Source organism: Amphiprion ocellaris, chromosome 9 (genome assembly GCF_022539595.1).
Source record: "Amphiprion ocellaris isolate individual 3 ecotype Okinawa chromosome 9, ASM2253959v1, whole genome shotgun sequence".
Classification (NCBI taxonomy): Eukaryota; Metazoa; Chordata; class Actinopteri; family Pomacentridae; genus Amphiprion; species Amphiprion ocellaris.
In genome coordinates this window covers 25,583,234-25,607,141 of record NC_072774.1, presented here as the reverse complement: position 1 = coordinate 25,607,141, position 23,908 = coordinate 25,583,234, and the positions used below count along the sequence as shown (strand labels likewise).

General features: G+C 38.0%; 1 protein-coding gene across 1 annotated transcript in view; it reads right to left on the bottom strand.

Moving 5' to 3' along the window:
* Positions 1-23,908, bottom strand: part of adcy2a (adenylate cyclase 2a) — a 68,029-nt gene that overhangs the window by 27,954 nt on the left and 16,167 nt on the right. The window contains exons 4-5 of the mRNA XM_023277568.2: positions 13,425-13,586; positions 1,304-1,453 (exon numbers count right to left, since the gene is read on the bottom strand). Coding sequence (XP_023133336.1) covers positions 1,304-1,453; positions 13,425-13,586 — 312 coding nt within the window. The remainder of the gene's footprint in view (positions 1-1,303; positions 1,454-13,424; positions 13,587-23,908) is intronic.

The window sequence follows — 23,908 nt, the reverse complement described above, 5'->3', positions numbered from 1 at the left end:
AAGAAATGCTTAAATTAAGCCAATGTCACCTCCAGCTTAATAACCACTGATCATCTCACTGCACCGCTGCTGGAGCTCAGAGGTTCTTTGTGAAAGAGACATTCATTGTGGCGCTAAAAAAGCGCTGCCAGAGATTTGGGTTTATGATGAATTCGCATAATCCCGTTTGGACCACTCAAACCAAAAATGTATGCACTCGCTGTACTGCAGAGCACTTTGAATAAAAGCATGCAGCAAACAGCATATATTATGAGAGCACTGAGCGCCCGAGAGAAATGTGTCTCTGCACAGTTACTACCATCTGTCACAGGCAGCAGCAGCACTCCAGGGCTACTGCGAAACACTCCACCCAAGACATTTTCATCTTCACTCGTGGCACTTCTAACAACACTAGCTGAATTCACCATGGGGAAAACCAGCTCCACCCCAAAGCTGGAGCTTTCACAACAGCAGCTGGATTCCCCCTCATCTGACTCAACAGCTCCCTAAAAGCTACAACTACAACAGCTGGAGTGAAACAACAACTACAGCCAAGACTCTCACATCATTAAGCCTTTATCAACACCTTGCTAAGATCTCATTGGTTGAAAGTGGGACCACCAAAATTGAAGTAATCTGTTTATGTAAAGCATGTAGAGAAAACCCAAAGGTGCACACATGCATACAAAGGTCATGAAAAGAAGAACTTATTGCTGTAGTGGATGTAGAAATCACACATACAAAAATACAAACTGTACTATATGCAGATGGTGTTGAGCATAACAGACAGTCCACAGAGTGTAAAAGCACTAATTAGCTGTAGAGGAAAATAAAGTAGCAGATATTCTTGTATCTAATCTTGTTATTCAACTGAAAACAGTCAGTAGTCAGAGAAAAGTTTTTAATACAGATAATTTAACACATGTAGGCTCAGGAACACAATAACTGATGACATTAACAATCATCACATTCTCTAAAATGCAAACCTGACACGTCTTTTGGATTTCTGTCCTTTCCAAAATCCGTATATGCAGAGCTGATGAGTGTTGTACCTCAAGTTTAAGGGTGAATTCTGCAAATGCACCAGTGAAGCATTAACAGAAAAATACTCAGACAGAAACTGGAATGTGCAAAAAAAAAAAACTCTAATAAGGGCCTAACATTTCACAACTCAGTGTACTAAACTGTATGAGCAAATCCAATTGGCAAATAATATCAGAGCTAATGTTTGAAACTGGACACCTATTACTGTATTTAACATCACCATCATCCCACCAGCATTACCACAGACACTCTGGAAACAAGCACTTATTGACCACTTTACCTGCTGTCTCTTCTCAAACTCCAGTTTAATTGGGGACTTGATGCAATTGCAAGTGTCCTGGTAAGTTTGTTTAAGTGCCAGCTCCATCAGATGCTTGTGGTATGCCCCAGCCATGTTGCCACACATAAAAATGATGATATTGGCCAAAATCTGTAGAGAAAGAAAGAAAAAAACAAAGCTATAGCTAAAGATAAATACATAATAGATAAAAGTTAAGTAATCAAAAAATATTTAAGGCTGAATGTGAATATTTGAAAGACCACAATCAAAGCTATTTGTTAGTAAGTCATCGATATGAAGTAAAGAGGCAGAATCAGAAAAAGGCATTTTATACACACTGGTTACAATTTAAGTGAATTATGCACTTCAAACCAATTATCACACCATCAAACAACTGTTCTCTCATGCTCAATAAGAAACCAGTGATATGCTTTTGTCACCTAGCCCTGCAGAGGAATTGGCTTTATCTGAAGTGGATCCAAGGCTTAAGAGAAACTACTTGAGTCAAAAATATTACAGAATCTTTTTCTCAAAGATACCGATATCTGGAACAACATGCAGCAACACGCTGTATTTGAGTATAATGAGGCATATACACCGATCAGGCTTAACATTATGACCACTGACAGGGGAAGTGAATAACAATGATTATCTCTTCATCATGGCACCTGTTAGTGGGTTAGATATATTACACAGAAAATGAACATTTTGTTCTCAAAGTTGATGTTAGAAGCAGGAAAAATGGGCAAGCGTAAAGATTGGATTAACTTTGACATAGGCCAGATTGTGATGGCTAGACGACTGGATCAGAGCATCTTCATGACTGCAGCTTTTGTGGTGTGTTCCTGGTCTGCAGTGCTCAGTATCCTATGCTACTTCGATGGCCACACCTCCTTGACCTTTCAACTTCTCTCCAAGCTTTCTTCAGGTTGGCTCCTAGTTCATCCTGATTCATTAGTTTGTGTGCAGTTACAAAATTACTGATGGAAACGGTGTCTGAAAAACGCAAAACGGGTGAAGATTCATCAGTACCTAAAAACTCCGGCTATACCTCCAGAGTTACCTTAAATTTGGTTTTATTAAAGGACAAGACAGAATTATGTTATTTGTAGTGAAATGCTCGCAAATGACAGCATGAAGCCAGCGAATTATGGCGACGTCAGGAAACAAAGCATAGTTTGGTAAAGTCAGAAAGATATTCACAAATTCGGACTTCCGGCATCAATAACTCATTAAATATACGTTGTCAAAACATAAACGATCCCTCTTTCCCATCGTTGTAAGGTAGACAATGTACTACAAGCCCAGTTTAATCAAAAGTAGCTGTCTTTCGAGCTGCAGAAATAACATTGGTGTCTATGAGCAGCCGGCTGTGCTACGAGTGAACAGTGACTGTTTTTTCATAATTTTAAGGATTTTTTTATAGTAAAAAAAAAAAAAATCAATAACTTAACTCTTATGCTCTGTAGTGTCACCAAATTTACTGCAGCCATAAACTCTCTCCTTCTCGTCATAGTGCAACTCTTGGTTTGATATAATTTTATTTTTTCATAATTTTAGGGAATTTTCTATTAGTAATACAATTCAATAACTTCCCTCTTATGCTGTGTAGTGTACTTATGGGGTGTTTTTTTTTTTTTTGGGGGGGGGGGGGGGGGGGGGGGATTATAGGGGGGCTCCAAGCCAAACAGGTTGGGAACCGCTGGTGTAAGTAATCCTTACAAACAAGTCATGTTGGATTGTATTCAGGGAAATTACCACAACAAACAGATACTATAAATAGAGAGATTAAAAAAAAGATATCCAAAGACAATTACAACAAAAACTCCAATTGTATTGTACTCTTTTTTTTTTCCAGTTAATATCCCACTATAAAAGCAGACAATACAAAACAGCAAAGTATCATGTTAACAAATATGACACATAAGGATAAATGCTAATACCAGGCAAGGCTCTCTGCTGTACCAACAGAGTGCAAATTCCAATCTGTGGGGAGTTCAGGCTATTTTGTTTATTTTCATTTCAAAAGTGCCCTTTATTTCTCAGACATCTCATTCATAACTCATGGCAGCGCCATCCAGGAAGCTCCATTAGGGGAACAATTATGCTTGGATGTGGCCCAGTGATGACAGATGAATGCATAAAGACCCTGGAGCCCTGATAACCTTGACTTCGATATTTTGCAACTTTAAAGCAAATGGACAATTTAACGGTTCTCTCCCATTGCAGTTTAAAATGATTTTCAGCCACTCCCTCTCGCTCTTTATATACAGTCCTATTCCAGTTGCAGGCCTTATCTTATTCTCACCAATTTTCCATTCACTTCCAGTCTTTGTCTTTCTGCCCTTTCTCTCCAGCATAATGGTGACCTTATTGTCACACTAACCATTGCTCTCTCTTTCCTGACAAAAATGTGCCCAATAGATTTACATCACAACACCAACACAATTCAGTGACCTTTGCAGAAAGAGCAAACATTTTATTTCAGCAACAATACTTAGACAAAGCTAAACACTGAAGTACAAAACTGCCTGCGTCACGTTTGTGTCAGCTCACGGATATTTACGGCATCTACTGCCCTTTAACAAGGGTAGTTGTAAACGGCACTGACATACTTTTTTTTTTTTTTTTAAGCAAACAAACAAAAAAGCTCATTGGATCTCTGTTTTATATTGGACAACTATTTTGTTTTATCCTGGAACAGTAAACCAGAGAAACTGCAGACACAAACACACACTTTATAGGCAGTGTATAGTAAGTTTACCCTTATATTATTTTCAACATTAAATCATAGACATACCATGGTTTTGACAAGAATTTACACAAAAAAAAATGTATTTCACGCATTAGTGAAAACAGATTTCTACAAAATAATGTCCTTAAAAAAATAAAACCCAAAACACTGATTGCACAAGTATTCAGCTCCTGTCAGTATTTAGTAGATGCACCTTTGGCCACAACTGCAGCATTGAGCCTGTGTTGGTCTCAATCAGCCTTGCACATCTAGCAACTGCAGTTTCATTCTTCTTTGCAAAACTATTATGTTGGTGTTTCTCAGTCGGCCCTGAGCCGCCTCCAGTTGGTGCAAAATGCGGCAGTCCGTTTCCTGACTATCACTTCATGGCATCAGCACATCACCCCAGTCCCCTTTTCCCTCCACTGGCTTCCAGTTTCTTTTAGGATTGATTTTAAAATTTTGCTTTTTTGTTTTTAAAGCCCTCAACGGCCTTGCGCGTATTTATTTGACTGAACTTCTTTCTGTCTGAAACCCTAACAGGGCATTAAGGTCCACAGATCAGGTGTTTCTGGAAGTCCCTAGGGCCAGGTACAAACACTGGGGTGATCGAGCCTTTTCAGTTGCTGGGCCCAGACTTTGGAACAAACTGCCCCCGACATGCGCACCATCACTGACTTTGGCCTTTTCAAAGCCCCACTCAAAACTTATTTTGTCAGACTGGCTTTTAATACTCTGTAACGTGGTGACATTTTAACTTATTTTATTTGATTTTATTTTCTTGACATGTGTTCTATTGTTGCCTTCTTTTAATTTCCTTTTATTCAAATTTTACTGTTTGATTTTAACTGGAAAGCACTTTGGTCACCTTGAGTGTTGTAAAGTGCTCTATAAATAAAGTTTGATTGATTGAACTATCAGGCTGCACAGGGATCATGAATGAGCAGCTTTTTTTTTTTCAGGTCACAAATTTTCTATTTGATTGAGGTCTGGGCTCTGACTCAGCCGCTCCAGAACATTCACTTGCTGTCTTTAAACCATTTCTGTGTGGCTTTGACTGGTCGCTTTGGGCAATTGTCTTGCTAAAAAACACATCTTCTCCCAAGTCACAGTTTTCTTGCTGACAGCATCAGGTTACAGTCCAGGATTTATCTATATATAAGAACCTGGGTAACAGCTGTTGTATGCACATTCTCTCTCATTTTTGCTGCTAAAGCTTTTAGCTCCTTCAGAGGAGTCATAAGTGTCTTGGTGGCCTCCCTCGTTAGCGTCTTTTGCACAGTCGCTCAGTTTTTGAGGATTTCTTGTTCTAGACAGCTTTATGCATTGCCATATTCCTTCCATTTAACAGTCTTTTCATAGAGTTGCTTGGAGTGTTCTGTTGTCTTGATTTAAAGTCTTTTTTGTAAATTCCCAGTGTTGTAATTTAGGTGAAAGTTGCATCTACTAAATACTGACAGGGGATCAATACTTGTGCAATCACTTATTTTAGGTTTGATATTTTTAATGGCATTATTTTATAGAAATGTTTTTTTTTTTCACTTTGAGATTATTTTGCCTTTTTCTATATACATTTTTGTCAAAAAAGCCAAATTATATTTATCATAATTAAATGTAGATAAACCAAAAAAGGGGAAAACTTTCAATGAGGGTGAATATTTTGCTTGTAAACCCTGTATGTAACTATACTACTCATAAATACTTTCTACTTTTATATATTCAATAAAAACACAATGACACTTCTTTCATAACCAGGACCTAGAACATGCAGTACCTATAAAACAAGTCACAATATATAATGCACCCATACAGATCTTCACTGATAAGCCTATTTTATAACTGAGAATAAAATATCAAACACTACAGCAACAATCTGCCCAACTCTCCTTTATATTTGACAAAAGCAAACATCAGGGGCAGAGACCAAGTACATGAGTGTGGTCTGCTGGCTGGGTTTATGTTCACATCTATTCAGTGTATCTGGGACAGACGTCCCTCTTGATGTCCAATGAATGTATTATCTCTCCCCTGCACATTTCCTAACACTGAAAGAAGACACAAAACTGGATGTTTTTTTCTAAAAGGTGTAACAAGCCTGGTTTTGTTCATGGTCATCTATTTCCCATAAAAAGACTGACAAAAAATTGAAACTTTGAGCTGCACAACAGTGTTCAGAGCACAAGGTTCAGAGATGTACATGGAGTGACTGAAAGCAGCACCAAAAAGATGGACTCGGGCCTTTTGTGAAGAGCTTTGTCAAGGTTTTCAACAGTCTGTATATAGCATACAATATTTTACAATTTCATGTTAAATAATTTCAAGCCATCATCATATTTTTTGAGAATATACTGAGCCACCCATTCATTCTCTCTTTATGTCGCTGTCAATAAAAAATACTTTTATATGCCTAGATTACCCAAAACAGCAGATGTTCTGGAAACCTTTGTGTGACACAAGATGCAAATTACTACATCTTGTGGATAGTTAGAGTGGAAGAAGTCAAAAGGAATCTAAACTCACATTGTTTTTCACAGCAACGTCAGTAAAGTTTAATTTGCTGTTTCCTTCTTCAACCACACATCACACCAAAATACAATGATGGACTCATTCTTTTTTTAGACCGCAAATCTGCAGTTTGATATTTTACCAAGTGTTCAACAGCTTCCATTCAGTTAAACATGGGTGCTACTCTATTAGCGGACATCTGTTGGACAAGACACTGACAGCCTCCAGATAATCCCAAAGGTCAGATGTGTGAACAGGCTGGTGGTGCATCATTCGTACCTCGCTGATTCCCAATTACAGATAACAGCAGGGTTAGGTGTCAGTGACCTCTCAAGGGCTTTGAGTTCTGCTGATGGATTCGGGCATAATTTAAATCAGAGAGCTTTGCCCTGTGATGGCTATTGTTGCTGCTATGTTACTACTATGTGTAGAGGAAGACAACCAACATCAGTGAGCATCCAAACCCATTTTTTACGAACAGTAATGACAGACAAAAAGATGTGGTTTCATGATCTCCCCATTAGAAATGACCACAAACACAAATGAGCACCAGTAACTTAAAATTATACAAATATACCCAATATCTGAGAAGCGATTATGAGAAACAAACAGAAAATGCGGTTTCTAGGGCATATGACTCCACTGCTGAGTATGTATGACAAATAAATAACTGAGCAATATATTCAGCTTCAATATATTCCTAGTCTTCTCAGACTGACAAGACATACAAATTGATTACCTTAAAAACCTCATTACCCTTGTACACTACTGAGGGATAGGAGCACTTCTGTGCTAGTAACCATAACTATTCCGAAGAAGAAGGCAAAAAAGGCAGAATGTGTCAGGCGTCTCAAAAAGAGAAGGAAAAAAATGCTTTAAAAAAGATACATATTTCATCTTTTTAATGGTCCTGGGCACCATGCGACAACAGTGTGCCAATGTTAAGAAACTCTTGGCATCCAGATTCCCAGGTTACTGCCTCCAGCCAACCGGAACTGCAGAATCTCTGAAGACTCACTTATTGAAACATACATTCCAACAACTCAGAGCTCCTAGCCTGGCAGTCAGTCATAAAGATAAGCTTATCTGGCAATACAGGAGTCTGTGTATACTCAGTGAGAATCGAAGATGAATTTTGAGAGAGAACATGAAGTTACTTGTCCCGTAACCCCGGTTTTCTGATAACAAGAGTAGGATGCCTCAGCAGAATACTCGCCCTGCTCATAGTGAGGAAAAAGGAAATATTATTCGAATGACAAGTAACAGTGCATCTACTCCTCTGATGGGGAAGCAGGGTGGCGCCAGTTTGACGCGAGTATCTTAACCACCATGCAGTGCTGGCTGGAATAATGATACTGTGGCTTATGAGGATAAAGCTGATAGAGCATTCCCCATAGTGAAACCCCACACTCATGTTTTCAGAGAAGAGGGGCTAAATCAAGTTGCAAAGGCATCGCTGGAAGGAGACAGATTGCTGCTCAACTGGAAGTCATGATGGCACACTGGGCTGGATGTGACATAGCCAAGGAATGTATGTTGACTGTGTTGAATGCCAAGTCTGTCTCAGCATGTAAAGAAAAGTGGAACAGTACTCATTTATCTTATCGTATGTTCAAAAAATATATCACAAAAAAAAAAAAACAAACACTATCATGAAAAAGTTCCTAGTCCCTGGTACCCAGTCCAATGCATTTTATGGAAAATGAGATGTAGGTTTAAGTTGAACTCCCAGCATATAGCATAAATACAGCTACCAAGAGATTTAAACACCAGTTTCAGATGTCTGTCAAATATTTGAAGCTCAACAAGTTGCTTTTTCTGCATTTGACAGCTGTGATTGCTGATCTTCCTTTGATACAGGATATTTAAAGGTACAATTATGAAATGATGCAATGTGCAATGTAACTCTCATCACTGTGTTTGCTGTGACATGGAAGCACATTTAGCGTGGCATGGAAACAGCATTCTAAGTGGCTTGCTCTTCCTTCAGGGAGATAGTGCATCCAATAACCTGATTCTAACTGATTTCAACACTTTCAGTAGTCGGGTGCTGGTTCTTATTATAGAATGACATTTGCCCACAGTAGCTGGATCTAAAATGAAGATCAAACTAAAGGCATGCAAAGGTTCTGGGTAGGTTTTCAGTAAACCTATTCCTACAAGGCCTGGAATAAAAATGTGGATCTAAACACACAGTTTATAAACAATATCGCAAGTTCCCTGGTATAAAGTATGTCAATTTCTTATCAGTTTTAGGTTTTTTTTTTCTGTTTACAAATTGGCATCTTTATCACTAACTTTTCATTAAAAGCTTTTTTAAAATTTCATTCAGAAATTGTTGAAAAAAATGTGCTCCACTCCCACGTCTGTACTATAAAAATAAAGATACTGCTAACAGTCGGGGTGTCACTAGTATCCTGGCAACCTCTCAATGACAACAAGACTCCAGGAAATGACCATGTCTGGCAAAAAATCCACAACACACCGCATGTACACTTTCGTTGGCGTTAATTAGGAATCTGCAGAGTTGCTGGTATGTGAATTTTGTTATCTTAGGACAGAACTAGACGAATCGACCTGGAAACCGGAAGCAAACTGTTCCCAGTCTTTATGTTAAGCTAAGCTAACTGGCTGTGGTTCTGCGTAAACATGAGTATTATTAATATTCTCATGTAATTCTCTGACAGGAAGTGAATAGGCACTTGCACAACACAAAATTAATCCTGCACACTTGCAAACTTACAACCATACACAAACTAATGATGTTCACATTCAACATGCATGCATTAGCAGTTCATTGGGTGTTTTTTATTTATTGTATTTTCAGATAATGGGAATGTTTTTGATTCACTCAATTTTATTGAAAAAAAAAACAGTCCATCTGTCCAGAAACTTGTAAATGTCAACCATTAAATGTCTACAATCTCATGCATTGTTCAAGTATGCACACAAACTGTGTGGGGGGTATTAAGTGAGAGGGAACCATGCTGACATCTCCACTTTGTCAAGTCCATTAAACTTTACAGTGCAGGTTCATTGGAGTTTTAATGAAGCAGCTTATTTACTGAAGACATGAAAAACCCGTTGGGTCCAGATTTATGAGCATGTGACATTTAGAGGTATTAAATTCTACTTTTTCATGCATGCAGTACATACGACAACATTATTGTATTTTTCTAAACTGTTTTTTCGTTTACCATATGTTTCTAGAAGGAGCAAAGAATGAAATGGCAACTCAGTGTAAAAATTTACATTTTTTTGTAATATTTTACATAGCGTAATACCTCAATACTCTGTTTTATTGGACAAATATACTGCTTCATCTGAATCGGGCACTAGATCTTTTCAAAGGTAATAAATGATAAAACATGAAGTATGCAACAAAGCTCTCTTATTTCCAAGTTAGAAACTGTTTTTAATGAATGTACTTGTAGAACTTTAGGATATACTTTTTATCGAAACTGGCAGTAGTGATGTAATGAGCTTCACAGCAATACAAAGAATTATTCATGTCAGCTGCCCTCCATGTTTTTGTATCGCAACCTCTCCTCTCAAATCAGAAAAAACCTTCAGTCGCATACTTTGCTAATCATTGTTGAGTGCTAAAATCATCAATAATTCATCACTGCACTCTCACTCTATTTAAGCTTTATCTGACAGGATAGCAGCTGTTGAATATTACATGTATTACCTGTTTGAACGGGACAGAGGACTTTATTTGAATACAAATGAAGCTTTTTCCCCTTTGATGACTTAACATTTAAGTTTAACTGGTGTCTCAGTCTGCCTTTTTCTTTCCTCCTAATGTCATCGTCCATTGTGGACATCTCGGTGCTGTTTATACTGCTTGGCTAGCTTGTTGGGCTACTTGTCGCAAGCTTGATGTCGACACCCTACTCATTCCAGTATCTACACTTTACCTTGGTTGGCATAATTACATGTTCTATTCTTGAAGTCGTACAAGTACAGTTCTCGGGATTTACTGTCTCTGACAATTTCTGCTGTGATTGCTGTTATTAGTCCGTGGAGCTCCGAAAGGAAAATAGAGTTTGTTGTTTATAAATAAAGAAGAAACATGCTGAGCAAACAGATTATTTTTGTAATACCAGTTGGTTTGCTCAATTTGGTGTTGTTTTGGCTTTTTGTGATCTTAAAATGTTGCACATTCTATGAAGACTGCATTAAAAATTAAAGTACATTTTTTGAGGAATGCATTCTAGTATAAATAATTGGAGGCCATATAAAGGAACAAGCAGGCATTCTAAAATTTAAAGATCTTTACATTTGGAAGGCTTAAGATTAGTGATTAAAGAAAGAATTAGTATCCAATAGCAGGATAGAGGCCTAGCCAGACAAGTCTTTTTTTATTGCAATTATTTGTATTCCTTTGAGGATTTATGGTCAGATATTTTAAAATGTGCACATGAAATGCTTTCTTTTTTTTCTGAGACTTAAGTTCTTGCTGTCATCATGCCGAGAGACGCTTTAAAAACTATTTACCGGTAATTCATAAGTTTCTCTTCATCCTTTACCGATGCCTACAAACAATCTAAGTGATTATACTTTCGGAAACAAAACTGTACGATTAATAACCACCAATGATCATTTATGTATTGTACAGCTTTAACTCAATCAGACTGTGACAGTGCAATATAGTGGTCAAACAGCAAAAAATAAATAAAAAATAAGAGAAAAGCAATTCACAGTTGCTTCAGATAGTGGCGATAAAATGATAACATGTTTTTAATTTTTTGCAAAACTGAAATCTCTCATTTAAAAAAAAGGATTCAGACAGTTGCTTCAGCACGGCAGCAGTAACTACTGCTTCAGTTCTTCTAGGGCAAGTTTCTACAAGTTTATAGATTTAACAAGTTCATCCATTTTCTGCCTGTCAGGTTCTTTGAAACAACAACAGACTGGAAGAGTCCAAACTGCCGTCTTTAAGTTCTTCCACATGTGTTTGTGGGGTTTAAGTCTGAGTTTTGACTGGATCATTCAACAACAGACAGATAAGTGCCCTGAAGCACTGCAGTGCTGTCCTGACTGTAAGCTTTGGGTCACTGTTGTGCCAATCGGTGAGGCCAAGTTGTCTTGCCCAGTCTAAAGTTGCATGCATTGTAAACAGGTTCACTTTTAAATAGGGATTTCTATATTTGAGTGCATTCATCCTTCAATCAATTCTGACTGCTGACCATGTCACTGAGAAAGAGCCCTGAACACAATTTGTGCCAAAGCAAAGGGCCTGAATACTGAGAACTTGTTTTCTTTTGCACATTGTCACTATTGTTTATTGATTATATAGTGGGAAAATTATAGCTTTTATCATTTTAAAATTCATTTTAAAAAGTCTATAACACAAAGATGTTGAAATTAAGAAGGTCTTTTTGTATGGTACAAGTACAATCTATGATTATCAGTGAGGCGTGGCTTCTCTAACATACATGTTAAATTCATGCTGTTTACTTTAGGACTTCTTTAACATCAGTCTTCAGTGTATTGGCAACCCACTGACCTCAGGTTTGAACAAGCTTAATTTAACTGAAGAATGCATTAACTAGACAATTTGTTTCTTAATACTGTTTTTTCTTCGTCTCTATCAGCATATGCCAACTGACTGAATATTTTGTACACAAACAGCAATACTGCTGGGAAGAGGGTGACCTTTTAATGAATAATAATAATTTTTTAAAAAAAAAATCGCATGAGAATTTCGATCTTACCTGCTATGCTAAATTAGTTTTAGTTTAAAGGTCACATTTGCTTGTTTGCTAAAAATACAGACTGTGTGGTTAAAATGACCAGAAACGCTAATATTGTCAGCAAGATGGGGAAGCACTGAATGTCTGGAAAAGGAAATAATTCTATAACAATTCCATCTAGATAATGTTCCCCATGAAAATATGATAAGGGTAGGATATAGAATAGTAATGCCTGACAATAATCATTGCTGGCAGCAGTATGTCATTTTGCAGAATAAAACAGCTTCATAAGTGTGAATATTGGCTTGAGGTAACATCAACTGTGCATATTAGAGGTGTGGGGTTTGACAAGTGTTTCATTTAAAAAGGGACAATATGGGCCAGCAACAGAGCTAGAATCTTATAGTCTCTGTGCTTTTGTTGGTCTGATACAGGGTTGAAGGTGCTGACTCAGTGAAGCAGTTTCTTTATATCACCATCACCTTCAGTATTCAGTCGTCTGAAAAGACCGACACAAACTGGAAGTATCTATGAGTAACTGTGAGCTAGTGGGAATCAATTTCTGCCCAGCAGCTTTGCAAAACACTGACTGTAAACCTAGCTTTGCAAAACTGATAAAACATTTAAAATGACTAATTAAACATTATTAATTTGTTGGTTTATTAAAAGTTAATAGCTAGGGCAATGAATGTTCCTGAGTGAAACAAAGACAGCAACTCCCCTTTTTTGGCTGGGATTAGTAAATTCCTAGAGTTGGCAATTGGTTCCAGCCGAAATCTCCATAAAATTGTGGTTTGTCATTTTTTCCATTGGCTTTTGGACAACTTAAACAAACAAGATAAATAAATGTCAACAACTGATCTTCAGAAAATGCTGGTTGCTGGAATTAGTTTCTTTATCAAACAGCCAAACAGGAAGTTTCCCTGCCTCCAGTCTTGACACAAACCAAAGTTGCATGGGTGCTATCAATAGCTTTACATAGACATAAGTGAAAAGTGAATGTCTCCAAAAATTTTGGACCGCTGCTCAACTGCTGTTGTTTTTTTGCAGTGCAAAAATATACTAGTCAAATCACTAATTACATGTGATAATTGAATTGCATTTAAGTGCACTGACTCATTTGGGGGTTTGTGTAAGGATGGATTCACTACCATGAACACAATCTTATGTTTGATGACCTTACCTGCCACACTACTGGCCCCATGCGATCAGCTGTGGTGGACAAGCAGACACTCAACACAATGGTGTGTGAGGCAGACGTCAGAACGCTGGCGATGATGGCGTCCCGCATACAGAACGGCAGCATTGTGTATACCACAAACACAATGAAGAGGAAAAAGGAAACCTGTGGAGAAAGAGAAAGATTTATAACACGCCTGCAGAGGGTAGCTGAAAGGAGAAAATGAGAGCGCATGCAAAAGAGATGCTGGCAGAGGAGAAAATACAGATGCAAATAAAATATTAGTGTTGACAGTCCTGTGGGGAAAGAAAGAGCATGACCTTGGAGGTCTAAACACCACCAACGCTGCATGCTAAAGGTTTATTTATGCACAGCTACATCGGTGACAAAAAATAAAAATACTAAAAGGATACAGTTCATTCTGGGAAGTATTTAATACCAACACTCTCAATGACAGCAGTAAAAAAAAAAAAAAAAAAAAGAACACACTGTTGTGCCATTAAGCATGTTTTAATGTTCTGAAATAAACAGCCAACACATTTCAGCATCCTTAGTGTCTGAAGTTTACCTAAGCTCCATTGATTGCAGAACAATCAGCTCCTACACTTCAGACTCTAATGCAGCATGTGGCAAGCTTCCCTTTATATCCCAGCTCTGCACACACAAATACTTCATTAATACACCTTCTGCGGCAGAGTTACTCATCTGTCGCCGTGCATTGATAGAAAGAGGCCAGTGTTCTCATAGGCTGCAGCCAGGTGCCAGTTAACCTTTCTTGGTTTATTTGCAGGGCGAGTGGGAAAGCTAGGTTGGGGGATAGGAGGCAGTGAGATGGAATAGAGAGTGAGAACAGTACCTCCTCTGTTTAAGCTTAGGTGAACATAACTGCTACTTCTGTTAATAGATATCTGTGGCTGTAAATGTAAAAAAGACTATCAAAACTCAAAGATTGTCTGTTTCCTTAAAGACAATGCATTCATGAGAATATATAAATTCTTTATGGAATCAAAACTGCCTTGTTGAAGACTCATTTTCTCAAACTGTGAAGCAAACAAAACAAACAAAATTCAAAACTTAAAACCAACACCATGACATTCTGCAGTTTCTTTTTTCTACATCTGACAAAGCAACACACCACTAACAGAGTGAGCATACTGCAGCTTAAGTGCAAGACTAGTTTTTGATTCATGAATGGCTCTTTTCTTGTCACATTTCCACCGCAGGAACTTTCCCTGGAGACTAAGAGCCTTTTGAGGAACTCCACCTGCATTTCCAACAGAGGAACCAGGATCTAAATGAAGTTTCAGGAAGACTATTTTACCCACCTTGTAGTGCTAAACGTGATTAGTCAAGCATGGAGGTGTTTTGCCCTGAATTTTTCAACTGCCAATTTTTAACATATTTGGGGTCATTGTGCTTCAACACAATAATGTGGAATACCAGAATAAATAATAATAACAACAACAATAATAATACTACTACTACTACTACTACTACTACTACTACTACTACTAATAATAATAATAATAATAATAATAATAATAATAATAATAATAATAATAATAACAATAATAATAATAATAATAATAATAAAATAATAATAATAAAATAATAATAAAATAATAATAATAATAATAATAATAATAATAATAATAATAATAATAATAATAATAATAATAATAATAATAATAATAATAATAATAATAATTCTATACAAAATGGCAAAACAAATGTATGTACTATTATTGCACAATGCGATGGATATAATTAGGAAAGATGCACGTCTATACAGGTGCGCCGTTCTCTAATGCAGACCATATAACTACAACTTCTATACATGCTTCATTAACTGAACTAAGTGTTTGCAGCAGTCCGCACCGAAGATGTGAGAGCTTTAACTTTACAAAGTCTTAAAGCCCCAGCAAGCTACTAATTAGGACTCAGAGACAACAGAGCTTAGTCAATATAGAGCCAGACTGTAACCTGGATCCAATAAATCATGCTGAACGTCTTAAATTGGAAGGAAAAACATGTTCGATCTTAGTGCACTAAGAAACTCACATACAGGTATGAGACAGGGACACCAATTACAGTGCAAATGTTTAAATACACTTCCCTCCAAAAGTATTGGAACAGTGAAGCCAATTCCTTTATTTCTGCTGTAGACTAAAAATATTTTGTTTGACACCAAATGATGAATATGAGACAAAAGATCAACATTTCAGTTTTCATTTTCAGGCATTTATATCTGGGTCTGATGCACAACTTAGAAGATAGCATTATCTGTATCAGAACACCAAATTTTTAGGTGAGCAAAAGCATTGGAACAGATAGACTTAAAACAGAATAAAGTGAATAAGATTTAGTTGCAAATCCTTTCCTTGCAATAACTGCATCAAGCCTGTTACCCACTGACGTTACCAAACTTTTGCACTCTTCTTTTGTGATGCTTTTCCAGGCTTTCACCCCAGCCTCTTTCAGTTGTTGTTTGTTTTGAGGGGTTACTCCTTTCAGTCTCCTCTTTAGCAGGTAAAATGCAGATCTACAGGGTTTAAGTCTGGAGATTGACTTGGCCAGTCTAAAACCTTCCACTTCTTGCCTCTGATGAACTCCTTTGTTGTTTTGGCAGTGTGTTTTGGGTACCTATCTTGATCTTCCAATCAGTTTGGTTACATCTTTCTTTAAATTGGCAGATAAAATGTTTCTGTAGACTTCTGAGTTTATTTAGCTGCTGCCATCATGTTTTACTTCTTCAGTGAAGATTAATGAGCCCGTCCCAGAAGAAGCCATGCGAGCCCAAGCCATGACAGTATCTCCACTGTGTTTCACAAATGGGCTTGTATGTCTGGAAACATGGGCAGATCCTTTCTTTCTCCAAACTTTAGCCTTTCCATCATTTTGGTAAAGGTTCATCTTTGTCTCATCTGTCCATAAAACTTTGTCCTGGAATTTTTGAGGCTCATCTCTACTTTTGGGAAATTCCATCCTGGCCTTCATATTCTTCTTGCTCGTGAGTGGTTTGCATCTTCTGGTGTAGCCTCTGTACTTTTGTTCATGAAGTCTTCTGTGAACAGTAGATTGTGATACCTTCACTCCTGCCCTCTGGAGGTTGTTGCTGATGTCACTAACAATTGTGTCAGGGTCTTTACAGCTCTCACAATGTTTCTGTCGTCAGCTGCTGTTGTTGTCCTTGGTCTACCTGTTTGACGTCTGTTACTGAGTACATCAGTGGTTTCTTTCTTCCAAATGGTTGTACTGACTATGGCCAATGTTTGTGCAATGGCTCTGATTGATTTTCCATCTTCCCTCAGCTTCATAATAGCTTGTTTATCACCCATAGACAGCTCTCTGGTTTTCATGTTAGTTACACCTCTAAATATAGATGCAGTCCGCACAGGAAAAACCTAAATCTGAAACTGAATGTAGACAATTCATTGTTTGAATAATCCATCTAATAGGACACATCGGGGCAACAAAACACACCTGTCAGTCACATGTTCCAGTACCTTTGCTCACACGAAAAATGGGTGGGTTCAAACAAAAGGTGCTATCTTCTACGTTATGTATCGGATCCAGATGTAAATACCTGGGAATAAAAGCTGAAGTGCTGATCTCCTATCTCATATTCATTATTTGATGTCAAACCCAAATGTTTTCAGTCAGCAAAAGTAAAGGAATTGGCCTCACTGTTCCAATACTTTTGGAGGGGAGTGTATATAAACAAGTCACTTAAATGGAAAAGTGCACATATAAACCACTAGAAGACCATGAAATACTGTTCAACCTAATGTTCCAGTATAATACATGATTAACACTCAGCATGAAACTACTCAGTCTCCTACTAGGAAATACATCACGCCAATACACATAAAAATGTTTCATCCATTTCAAAAGACATGCACAAAACAGTTGCAACATGTTATTTGATACGGTTTATTTTCAAATCACTGCCAGCACCCAGAACTCAAAAAGAAAGAAGAAAATCCTGTGCTGCAATTTCTTTTACTGGTCATGATAGAACTATTACCAACAAACACAGTTGTTTAAAATTTGCAATAACCATTTCCTTTTCCACAATCAGTTGAGCTTATCCTTATCGATATGCAGTGGCATTTCCATTTTCTATTCTATTTAAGCCGTTTATATAACTGCATAGTATATTGAAAGAACCTGGTGTGTTGAAGCTTTTAAGACAGGAAGTGCAGAAGACCAAAAAAATGACAATGCTGGGAGGCTAAAGGCAACCAACTGTGCTAATACTTTAGGAGAAACTAGAAGAACACTGCAAAATAACATAAGCGTCTTTAATGGATGAGGTCTCTGAAAGAAAAAGTTAATAACGTTTTGTTAATTTGAACGCTTTGTTTTTTCTGTGTTTTGGATTTCTTCAGATTTGCAGTTGCATTCCAGCAACCTAGGAGAGAACTGTTTCTAATCTCTGTACCACTGCCTGACTGAGCTTTAATTGGGTGCAGTTTTATTTTATTCTTACAATGTCATGGTTCAGTAATGCTGGCAATAATAGCTGGGACCCAAATGCAAACATAAAGGCAGAGCTGAAAACTTTTGGAGGCCATTTATTGGAAAGTGGTGCAGAAACAGGAAAGTCGGCTGCAATGGCAGGAATGCAATTGTCATGTACCATCATTAACTGTCAAAAGAGGCAGGCGAACGGTGACCTTTATACTGTGGAGGAAATGATGAAGTGGAGAAGCATGCCAGTTGAAGAGCAAAGGTGAGACATCTCAATGGGGGGATTTGTGAAGAGGAAGCAGTATAACATTCATAAATAGGTCCACCAGGTGGGAATCAAATTTGTATCTATGGAATAATAATTTCAATAACTGCAAGCGGATGCTAGAGTTTAAAGCATGCAGCTCAAAGTAGCTACATAGTAGAATCATCAATTAAACCCATAAAACCTAATCTATGCGTATCAGATAAAGATCAACCAGAATGTTTTTTGTTGGTTTTTTTTTTGTTTTTTTTAGGGCAGATACTGATGTTGATAACTGGTAATCAAGATTCATTATTCAAGATTTTTATTTGCCATTTGTGCGCAAACAGACAGTCTAGGCACATTGTAATTCTTGTGCTGGGCTGTCTTGGAGTCAAGCAAAAACACCTAAACAAAACAGGAAGTATAAATTCCCAAAACAATAAATTTCCAAAATAAGAGGCAACTTCACTTGGAGAACTTCACAAGTCAAGTTCATCTGTCTGCTGCTGGACAGACCCAACACCACTGTCCGCATCACATCCTTTGACTTCTCCAGCGCCTTCAATATCATCCAGCCCAGACTGCTGAAGGAGAACTTGGAGGACATGCAGATGGATGCTCCCTTATTGCATGAACTACAGACTGTCTGATGGGCAGATGGCAGTTTGTGAAGTTACAAAGCTGTGTGTCTCAACGTCTGACCTCCAACACCAGGGCCCCCCAGGGAACTGTGCTGTCCCCCTTCCTCTTCACCACCTACACTTCGGACTTCCAGTACAGCACCAAGTCGTGTCACCAGCAGAAATCCTCAGATGACATGGGCATAATAGGCTGTGTAGAACAGGAACCTGGTGGGCCGATTAGTGCGATGATGCAGCGAGAACCACCTGCAGCGGAAGGTGACAAAGACCAAGGAGATGGTGGTGGACTTCAGGGGGCACAAGTTGCCATTTTCTCCTGTATGCATCAACGGGACTGATGTGGAGATTGTCCAGACTTACAAGTACCAGGGAGTGAGTCTGGACAATAAGCTGGAGTGGTCTACAAACACAGAGTCTGTGTACAAGAGTGGTCTGAGCTGGCTCGACTTCTTCACAAGGCTCAGGTCCTTCAGTTGGTCATCCTGGAGGAGGTGGTGGAGCAGAGGATGCTGACCAAATTGCTGGCCATCATGGACAACACCTCCCACCCCCTCCATAAAACTGTGGACAATCTGAGAAGCAGCTGCAGCAACAAACTGATACAACCCCACTGCTCCAAAGAACGGTACAGGAGGCCATTTCTCCCCACAACAATAAGACTTTTCAATACATCTGCGTCTGGCAGATCACTAAAAGGACTATATCACTTTTCCTCCTCGTGAAACCACTTTACATTCTAACGTCATTCATTATATCTGTAAACTTTTCTGCACCTACTTATGTCATTTGCACATCTAAGCACATTCTCAATTGCACATTTCTGTATCACTCATATATTCTTGTATATTTAGATTTTTTTTCCTATATTTTTTATATTATTTTACCTTCACTTTATACCCTACCCTAATATTCTGTGTTGTCTTATTGTTTACCCCACGTTGCTGTAACAACTGAGTTTCCCTCTGAGGATTAATAAAGTCAGTCTCAGTCTAAGTCTTAGCCACTGTGTGAGAAGATAATTTACTGATTTGTGTTTCTTGTTCAGTTTTTGCTGACATATCTCAGAACACAGAGTGATGACAGACAGAGAGGAGGCTGCATCGGACCTGAAGTAAAGCATTTAATTAATCAATAATCAGTCAATAATTTACAATACCCAGAAAATGCCAAATATCAGCCACAGTAACCATCCAGACCAATAATCATTCTATCATTAGTATCAGAGTTATATAGTGTGGACACCTAGATGCCTTGAATTGGCTTAGATGTAACTCTACATCAATGTTCCCTTTAGAATGTGTGGATGCATGAAGCCTCCACCTCTTTTTCCATGAACCACTAACTGCAGCTTAAGCAGAACAGCTCACTACAACTCTGCTCAAAACACTGTAAAACTGGTCTATGCCATACAAAGGCATGTTCTAATAATGAGTTATTAAGCCATACATGTTCAGACTGGAAATTCATTCTAAAGAAGGAGAATGAAACAGAATCATGCACCTCGCAAACTGATGGAACTGGTTCCTTAGATTCAAAGCACTGGAAGGCTGAATCTGTGTTTTTGAGTCAGCAAATGCAACACTGCTTTTCCAAGGTGGAAATGTTCGGCTATGGCATTCACTGCACATTTCTCTCATAATATATCTTCCTTAATACTGAACGAAGCACCATATGGACATGGTAACAAGGCAAAAAAATGGATTTTCACCAGAGGGAGTCTTTAAATATTAGGCCACCAGATGCCCAGAAAAGTGGTATTCATTCACTATGTCAGAAGCGCAATGAGACAGTATTAACTTACTTTCTAATACAGGAGAGAGCTGCTAATTGCTGCCAACTATCATCTAGCACAGCAGCATAATTTGCTTAGAGTCCAGAAAGCCAATTCCTAAATTAATGCTCTGAAATCCAATGCTGCTAACTCAATCACGAAACTGTACCCAAGATAATGGAGAGGCTGCAGGGGGAAAGACACCTGCTGAGTTCTCCTGCATAGTTAATGCATGATGCAGTAATAAAACAGTGAAGCGCTTCCTTCAGTCTGGTGATGAGAAGCATATAAGGACTCTGACAATAAAGAAGACAGGCTTTTTTGTGGTCTATCATGGTATGGTCAACTCTGCTTCTGACCCACGAATCAATTTCTCGATAATGACACTAAGGAGGGTTTGTAAAGCAAATTATAGAGATGGAGTGTCAGATTACATCAGGCTTTTAGTCTACTGTCTGTGGCTGAGATTAGCTTACGGGTTACATTTACTGTGTGGAATGTGTATGTGGTCGTCCATGTGAGCATGAGCTGTGTGTGTCCGCCTGCCATTTAACGCCAAAAAAAGAAAAAAAAAAAAAGACAGATGCTCATTTCATTTGAAGCTGCTCTCACTAAATCTGAGCAAAAAGACAGATTTATTGAGTTATGGTGAAGATGCAGAATTACAGGGAATGGATGAGAAACAATCAGCTAAAGTGCTTGGTTTGTAATTTCCGCAGTCAGCCTGGGCATGTCAACCTGGATCACTACGACAAATTAAAAAAAGATTATACTCCTCCTCTTTACACTAAAATGTTTCTTTCCCTCCCTCCATTATATAACCCTCTTTATTTGCCTGTCTTTTCCATCAGTTGCTCCTCTCCCATCGCCATCTACCCTCTTCTTTACTTTTCAAACCTGATAGGGGTTTTTCTTCATCCAAACTGCCCTTTCCCCAACTCCTCGGCCTTAAAACCTAATGACGCTGGCTCTGTACTGAGTGAATTTGGATCAGGCATATGTGTGAGAGACAGAGAGAAGGAATAGAGGAGATGGTCCAGACATCTCTCAGTGAGGGCCAGAGGCTGGACCACACAGATAAGCCCTTCACCCCATCAGCAAACAGAAAGGGCTTTGTGGAGAGAGGATAAGCATCCAATTGATTATAGGTTTGGAAATGGAAAGTGTACTCTATACAAACTGACCCTGAAGGAGTAGGGAGGGTGAGCACAGCAGCATTGAGGGGATATTTGGCCCATCCACACCTCAGTGTTTCTTTACCTGACAGAACGGACTGTTGAGTTTGTAATCTAACTACCTCTTATTTTCCTGCTGTGTCTCTCTGAGAATGTCAACACAAAAAGTATAGTTATTTTCCAACAGCTAACTGTGTTCCTTGGGTGGAAGTGTTTCCTCGTGCTACAGGAGTAAAAAATGGCAATATAATTGGAAAATCAACTGGTGCTCGAGCAGAAATACAGCAGAAAGATATTACCATGTGAGGGACACCTGTACCAAAATCCTGTTATTTCCTACACTGAACAAGTTCATTTATCTAGGGTATTTGTAGAAACTGATGTCTACTGACATAAATAGAACAAATGGGCTAAAGGTATACTTCCAATAGAATGGTGCTGCAGTATAACTAGATTTTTTCAAAAGTAAAAGCCGATTGTTGTCCACTACTTGTTTTCAGCCACAGTTTCCATGCCTTCTACAGAGTACAATAATAGCTTTTATGCAAAAACCACTCCGGTGCTATTGCAATGGCAACCAACAACATAAAATATATTCAAGCACATCCATAAAGAATGGACATTAGCCTGTCAAACATGATCAACTTCAGCGGTTTGTTATGGAGGAAAGAAAAGGGCAGTAGAGTTTATGACAATACAGAGCCTCCACATTACAGATCTCAGCTTACCTTTTCCTCAAAGCCATTAAAGTCCCATAACATTAGATTCACCTTCAGAAGATTTTAAATAACCTGAGTTGTTATAGTTTCTAAAATTTTACTAGTTATTTATTTTAGTTTCAATTTATTTTGTTCTTGATTTCAGTTTAGTTTTATGTAGTTTTAAGTCTATGAGTATGTCAGTTTTGAGGAATTGACTAGTTTTAGTTAAGTTTTGATTTATTTATAGCATAATTTCTTGTTTTTTCTGGTATTGAAAGCATTGATTTATAAATGCAAGTAAAGGCAGGATGAAAGAATGATATCAAATATTACACACAACTGTGTGATATGCCATTTCATTCTGTATTCAAAAAATAAATATTGGCACCCAAACGAAATCAAAAGCAAAACACTGAAGGACCAGCATATAGGATTCACGGACATCCAGCAATGTAACATCCTTGAACATATTCTGTTAATCTCACAGCATCTGACAACAAGTTTTAGCAATCTCAATGCATTTCTTCACAAACTTCACACAGAAATGTTACATTACACTCCTTCTAGTTTGGCAGAAATGGTTCATCTGAAGAGCCCCTGAAGGACATCTAAACAAAGAATTTACAGGATTTTCATAACTACACCATCAATAATTGGACAATTAAGGTTTAAATGTGAAATAAAATAAAGGATACTGCATTGAAGCGTTTAGTCTCAACTTTAATTAGAGTAGGTTTACTTCAATCTGTTACAACATTTCAGGGAGATACAGCTACCCCTTTATACAGCTTTTGCAGACTGAAATCAGGCGATTTACTCAACCAGTCAGAGGTATTCCACCTCTTTACCATGAAAAAGTGTTTGGTTGCTTTGTGTTTAAGGCTGTTGTCCTACTGTAAAGTCTCATTAAATGTCATCCATTGAGTTTTGATGGATTTGGCAGACTACAGACAAACCCAAATCTTGTTTAATTCTCTGAATTCATCCTGTGGCTTCGAATCATCACTAGCTTCCAGTGTGCTGATTTAGTTGTCACCATTTTACTGCATGAATAATGTTGCAATGACAGGAGCAGCTGTACAGGAAACATTTAATATCCGAGTGTTCAATTAGTTTTGAACCATTGCAGTTAGGGCACTTAGTGTTAAAAGCACTAAGTCTAGCACACAGCACTTTTAGTTTTGAAGTAAACCTACTCAAATTCAAGCTGAGACTTGGCACTTAAATGAAGAGTCCATTACTTCATTCCAAATTAAATATAATGAAACTCGGAGACTGAAGAACAAAACATGTCCAGATATTAATGGTCCGGATACCAAAACTTAGCACCTAGTTCTGTTCACAACACACTATAAACTAAACATCATTTCTTTGAATCGTGAAATAAAATTAGCCATTATGACAGATTTGATATCAATGCATGCTCCATTTTGAAGTTCCCATTTCAAGACAGTTTACTTGTATGACTGGGCAGCAGCA